The sequence below is a fragment of the Lathyrus oleraceus genome, chromosome 5 (assembly GCF_024323335.1).
Source record: "Lathyrus oleraceus cultivar Zhongwan6 chromosome 5, CAAS_Psat_ZW6_1.0, whole genome shotgun sequence".
In the NCBI taxonomy this organism is placed as follows: domain Eukaryota; kingdom Viridiplantae; phylum Streptophyta; class Magnoliopsida; order Fabales; family Fabaceae; genus Lathyrus; species Lathyrus oleraceus.
The window spans coordinates 213,113,775-213,120,397 of NC_066583.1; the positions used below are offsets into that span (position 1 = coordinate 213,113,775).

General features: G+C 33.7%; 1 protein-coding gene across 1 annotated transcript; it reads right to left on the reverse strand.

Annotated features, from left to right (window-relative positions):
* Positions 1-340: 340 nt before the first annotated feature.
* On the reverse strand, positions 341-2,308 carry LOC127079786 (uncharacterized). The gene is made up of 4 exons (XM_051020154.1): positions 1,810-2,308; positions 1,106-1,698; positions 870-919; positions 341-656 (listed from the first exon to the last, which is right to left on the reverse strand). Exons 1-4 carry the CDS (start codon positions 2,306-2,308, stop codon positions 341-343), a joined length of 1,458 nt encoding a protein of 485 aa, XP_050876111.1.
* Between the last annotated feature and the right edge of the window lie 4,315 nt (positions 2,309-6,623).

Genomic DNA, 6,623 nt, shown 5'->3' on the forward strand with positions numbered 1-6,623 from the left:
AGAAGTGCGGTGGCGACTCTATCTTTGTATACTTTGCTTTTGATTTAGCCAATAAATCATAAAGTGACGAATACACCGCTACAGATGCAAAATCTAGAGATCCAAACACTTTGAGACTATGCATATTTGGATGTGCATTGTGCAGTATGAAATGAGGAGAAAGATTGTTTAAAACTTGTGTAGGAAGTTTATTTATAATGAATGTTGCATGCAAAATGGCACATGACCAGAATTTCTTTGGAAGTTTTGACTGAAAAAGAAGAGCTCTTCCAACATTTAATAAATGTTGATGTTTCCTCTCCACTCTACCATTTTGTTGTGGAGATTCAACACAACTTGTTTAATGAATGATTCCCTTATATGCATAAAATTCAGGGATGCTAAATTCAGGACCATTATCAGTTCTGATAATTTTGACATGAAGCTTATGTTGATTTTCTATGAGACTAACAAAGTTTATAACATGCTGTCTAGCTTCAGATTTGGCTTTCATTAATGTTATCCATGTGTATCTGCTACAGTCATCAACAGCAGTTAAAAAATATGAATGACCATGTAAAGATTGAACAGTAAGAGGTTCCCAAATGTCAAAATGGATCAAGTCATAAGGGTGAGCAGCTCTATTATTACTAATAGTATAAGAAAGCTTTCTTTGTCTAGCATAGCAACATACATCACAAACATCTTTATGATTTAATTTGATAAAGGGAAATTGAGAATGTAAGTACAATAGTCTATTTTAAGATAAGTGTCCTAATCTAAAATGCCATAAGGCTCTATCTGGTAAAGTGGCATTGGCTGCTAGGGCAGAGGTTAAAGCAGGTGTGTGTGTAGTAGGTGGATCATTATCTCTTAGTGTTAAGTAGTACAATCCATCTTTATGCTCAGCAGAACCAGTCATCTTCATGATGATTTTGTCCTGTATAACACATTGTGAATTGAGGAAATTGACATTGCAATTAGAGGATTCACACAATTTTAAAACAGATAATAGGTTTAAAGAAAATTCAGGAATCAGAAGAACATTATGCACAATGAAGTCAGGGGAAAAATAAATTGTGCCAGAATGTTTAGCAACAAGGCATTATCCATTTGGCAATCTAACATTGATGGGAATAATTTTCCTATATGAACGAAACCATTGGACAAAACTACATATGTGATCAATAGCTCCTGAATCAATGATCCAAGAACCACTACTACTACTATGCATGCAATGATATGTGTTACCTGTTGATGGATGACCAACAACAACTTGGTTGGAAGAAGCATGTCCTGAGGATTGGCCAATGCTTGATTTCTGAATTAGATCCATTAAAGCACTGAATTGACCTTGAGTCATAGGTGAATTGTCACTTTTTATGTTAGCACCACTAGAGGAAGATCCATCATCATTTCCATATGATGCCACATTGTTAGCTGAATTCTGAAACTGCTTCTGCATATGAGGTGGTGCACCATGTTTCTTGAAGCAGTTTTCCACAGTGTGATTAGTCTTGCCACAGAATGTGCAAACACGAGCACCATGCTTGAATGTATTGTTTCTTACCCTAAACTTCTTGGAATCAGCAGCATTAATCGGTGTTTGAGACTCATCATTGGGAATAGGGAGCTGAATTTGTCGCTCATGTTGGATAACCATGGAGAATATATTATTCATATTAGGCAAAGGATCCATTAACAAGATTGGAGACTTAACTACAACAAATTGGTCATTCAAACCAGTCAAGAATTTGATAATTTACAGCAGCTGATGATTAGATCTTGCACTACGCATAGCTTCACAAGAACACTTTATGCGACATGTACAAGTTGGTAAAGGCAAATACAAATCTAATTCTTCCCAAAGAATTTTAAAATCAGAAAAAAAATCAGTTACCGATTTGGTTTCTTTATTGAGATTATATATTTCTTGCTGCAGCTCAGAAATACGAATGAGGTCACCCTGAGAAAACCTTTCTTTCAAATCTTTCCATACATCAAGCGCATTCTCCATGAAGACGATAGACTGAGAAATTGAATCTGAAACAGAATTCATGATCCAAGAATGTACTAGCATGTTGTAGCGATTCCAAGCACACAGAGATGGATCGAAAGAATCAGCAGGAACAGGAAAAGATCCTTCAATGAACTCAATCTTCATTTTGCCACCAAGAGCCCTCTTCATGCTTCGAGCCCATGAATGATAGTTGGAACCAGTGAGTTTCGGAAGAACTGTAACAAAACCGAGGCCATCGCTGGGGTGAACAAAATAAGGTGAAGTTTGATCCAAAGCGGGATCAAGTGGTGGAGCTCGAGGAGGAGCCATGGATGCAGAAAGAAGTGAATGCAGAAAGAAAAACAAATGGAGTAGAAGGATTCAATTGGATAGCTTCGGAAGGAGAATCGAATTGGCGAATGATACCATATTGTGATGAAGCTATTTCATCATTAAAGAAAGGATAATAAAATGGAAATGAGAAAGAAAACTTCAAGAAGAGAGAATCATAGCTTCATTGATTATTCAAGTGGGATAGTACAACTCTTATATAGTACACTCCTATCACATAATAGCCAATCAAATGAAACTAACTAAATAAATAACCACCTAACTAACAATAGCCTTATCAACTATATTAATCAACTAATCTCATCCAATGATTAAAGTAGCTAATCTTAACAATATATATTGGTTAAGATAAAAAAGCTTTACTATAATGTTGTAAAGACATTTGAATTCTAAAATTTGAATTTTACTATAATTGAGATAAAGAAAGAATGGATGACCACATTCAAATTGATGGTTTATTTTGGATTGAATAATTTGAATAGTGTTTTGTTGGTTTGGATGATAAAATCTGAATTGAAACCAGGCCAAAATTACAAAAATAATATCAAAAATAATAAAATATGAACTTGCACTGAGTGTAATTGAAAAGATAATGTACGAGATAAACCAAGTAAAAGCAAAAGATATATGAAAGAATGTGATCATTAACCCATATATATATATATATATATATATATATATATATATATATATATATATATATATATATATATATATATATATATATATATATATATATATATATATATATATATATATATTCTGAACTAGCGGTCTTTTGTGTAGACCTTTTGGTTTTTCTTTAATGTGGTTATGATTGGTTAAGTTTATCGGGAAGGATCATTCAATCTAGGTTTTTCATTTACTATATAATTGGAAGCATATCCCTTGATATCTTGACATGTTTATGATTAGAGTTTTGTTCAAGGGGTCCCTGGTTTTTATAAACTCCAATATAAGCCTCTATCACTTTCATTGCTTCTTCTTTATATTCTCTTAGTTTATGAGTATTCCTTCTGCAACCCTCTTTCTTCATTCAAGCTCGTTGCAAGCATCCTATAATTCCTCTTTGTAGACTCTTATATATTTCTTTTCTATACTCCCTCTCTCTCTAGATAATTATTTAATTAACGAGTGCTAAGAGAAGGACAATGAGTTTGAACCAGAGACTCACACAGAGAGATACAAGTTATGACATCGTTGTATTAAAAATTCAAGACAAGAAAATTTGATAGTTAAATGGGACTTAGTTAAGAGGGACATGTTTAGGAGTGAATATCCCCTTCATCTCCTTTGAGGTTGAAGTTCTAAAAAGGATTAATGTTTCTCCTCGTAACTTCACCCCAACACCCGGGCCATTGTGAAGGGGTTCAAAATCTCGTGGTGTAGTATAGGAATTACCCATACTATGCATGTTTTCTTATCTTTTTATATAATGAATGGGGTTGACAAGTAAAATTGGATTTCTATATGTTCTTTCTCAAACATATGGCTATTTTCTCTATATTTCTCGAGCAATAAGAACTAGAAAACAAAGTTCTTTAAGTACAAGGTGATGTTAACTTCCTTGGGGTCATTTCGAATGAAGAATGAACTCATATGTTTCCCCTTTACTGGATGGGTGACCCTGTATGAATCACATGTTTTGATTATGATAAGCTCAGAAAGTTTGAGAAATATAGGGTTGACCTCCTAGAAAATATACACACCATGAATGTTAGGGATTTAATGAATATAGAGGGCGACAATGTTGTACTTTATGCTTTTCTGCATAAATTTAATTTACGTTATTATCTCATATTTTATTTATCATGTCCTTTGGATAATTATTTGATGTTTCTTATTCTGAAAGAATGGAACTAGTTTCACTAGTGAAAAGGAAGGCATTCCTCGAGAAGACCAAGCTAAAGAGGGGCGAGGAAGGTTGTGCTAGCTAGAAGAGTGATCCAATTGAAGTGTTGACAAGACAAACTATATGAAACCCTGAAGGCGAGTCAAAGATTATATGCGAAAAATCTATTAACACATTTAATATGTCACCGTCTAGTGGTATGCAAACCTCACCAGTTAACAAATAGAATACTAATGTAAGGAAAGGATCCCTCATTGAAGAGGACACTTCAGGTTCCCTCTAGGAGGTGTACCTCGTGACTCATTCTGAAGGTCATATGTTTCCGTCGTAATGGGATAAAAAAATCGACAAGGTAGCTTTATCAATAGACATATTAATATTACAGTGAACACTCAAAGGGAACGTCTTATTGGTTTACACTAGATGAGATAGAAAACAGGAACCTACTTTCTAAGGAGTTTAGTGATGGGGAAAGTATGGTTTATGAGTTCACCTCACTGTAGGAAAGTTAAAAGGGGTTAAATCCTAAACTCCAAGATGATATGCGAGAAATAAGTTTATAATTGATTATGACAATATCTTAATAAATGATAACGACTCTCTATCAAAATTATTGGTTCTTGTGTTGGAAGCAATTTTGGTAAAACCTAGAGTGTTCACAAGATGTCACATGTGTTGTCTTAACACAAGATAACATGTACCTTCTGGATGTTTAAAATATGATTATGCAGGATTTTACCAGGATGTCAGACCAGATGTCATGACATCTGTATACAGAACATTCAGTCTGAATGTTATGTATTATGTGATTGCGTTTTTAATGCAAATCTATGTTTGATTGATGAGATGATTAAACACGCTATCAATTAGTAATTACAACGAGATTAACTTATTTTTCAAAGAGATCTAATCAACTGTCATGAGAAGATTTAAATGGAAAATAGTTTTAGGGTTTTATGATGTCCAAGCCCAGCCAAATGCTTCTATAAAAAGGACATGGAAAACCTAATTTGATACACAAGAAATAATGAACGAAATATTGAGAGAGAATAAGGGTTTTACTCTTGTATGGTCGTGTGAATTGTAAGCCATTCAATTCATCCATAGATGATTGAATCGGTCTGATTTTTGAGTTGTAATTTGTCACTCTAAGCTTTTAAGCATGAGTGTGTGTCTACTTGATTGAAGCTGTTAAGTAAGATCAAGTGTGTGTCTTTGAGGAGTGTCTTCTTTTCATTGTAATTCTTGTTTATATCACTGGTGTGATTGAGGGGGAATGAGTGGGATCTCATATCTAAGAGTTCTTAGGTAGAAGTCACATGGGTAGAGATTAGGTGAAAAAGACTGTAACTTGTGTTGTGTACTGAGAGTCTTTGAACTGATTCTATTTAGTGGATTTCCTTCCTGGCTTGGTATTCCCCAGACGTAGGTGAGTTTGCACCGAACTGGGTTAACAATTGCTTGTGTCTCTTGCATTACTGTTCTTTATCTTTTATCCTGTTTGTATTAATCAGATATTAGTGTCGTGACATTACCTTCGTCATCTCATATCTGATACCAGAATTTCAAAAATCTTCAAATTTGGGTAATAATAGTCGATTATTGCATGTTCCTAATCGTTTAGCTAATTGATTAAGACATTAATTTTCCCATGGATCATTTCCTATTTTGAACCATCATTGGGCCTATAAATATAACCCCCATTCATTTATTTTCATCTAGAAAACTTCATTTATTCTCATCTAGAAAACATGAGATATCTCACTTCCCCCTCTCATAATATCTCTAAACTATTTTTTATTATTTCACATATTTGTAGCCATAGCGCTTTGAGAAACGTTCTTGATTTAGTGATAAAGTTGTTCTGCAAGGAGTATTTTTTTAAATTAACCATGAATTATTTTTCCTCTTGAGTGAATTATTCTTACTTATGAAGTAATTGTTTAGGTTTAGAGATAAACTTCTATAAAATCTATTTTGGGGATTTGTATAAGACACGGTTTGATTCGTGAGCTCCACCATTAAAGAAAAGCTCTCCTTTTGGGGTTTTGAAGAATAACCAAAGAAAAATATTCGCAATGGTTCTCGAGCTTAGTCAGGTTAAGAGGTCTATTGTTTCGAGATCATCTTGGTATACATTATCACTGATTTTTTAAATTCAGTCTATATAAAAGCTTAGTTGGTTCGAGATCAACCTAGTATAAAATCTCGGTTTGGTTCGTAGTCAGTCCAATATAAAAATTTGTTCGGCTTAGTGGATATCTAATTAAAAACTCCATATTGGTTTGAGATAAGTTTGTATAAAATATCATTTTACCTAGAGACTAACCGCTCAAAGCTTTTTTTACTTTTTGGTGTGAAAAACGAATCTGATAAAACTAATATCTGACATTTGACATAGTCTAGAATAACTGATCCAGCATGAAGAAATCAAATCTGACT

What these genes read in the sequence shown, in the direction of transcription:
- LOC127079786 (XM_051020154.1), bottom strand. Translation starts at nt 2,308, where the DNA reads ATGGCTCCTCCTCGAGCTCCACCACTTGATCCCGCTTTGGATCAAACT. An exon ending in GTATTTGCCTTTACCAACTT is followed by an intron (nt 1,699 to 1,809) that starts GTACATGTCGCA and finishes AATTTGTTGTAG; the next exon opens with TTAAGTCTCCAATCTTGTTA. An exon ending in GCTGAGCATAAAGATGGATT is followed by an intron (nt 657 to 869) that starts GTACTACTTAAC and finishes TTGCTATGCTAG; the next exon opens with ACAAAGAAAGCTTTCTTATA.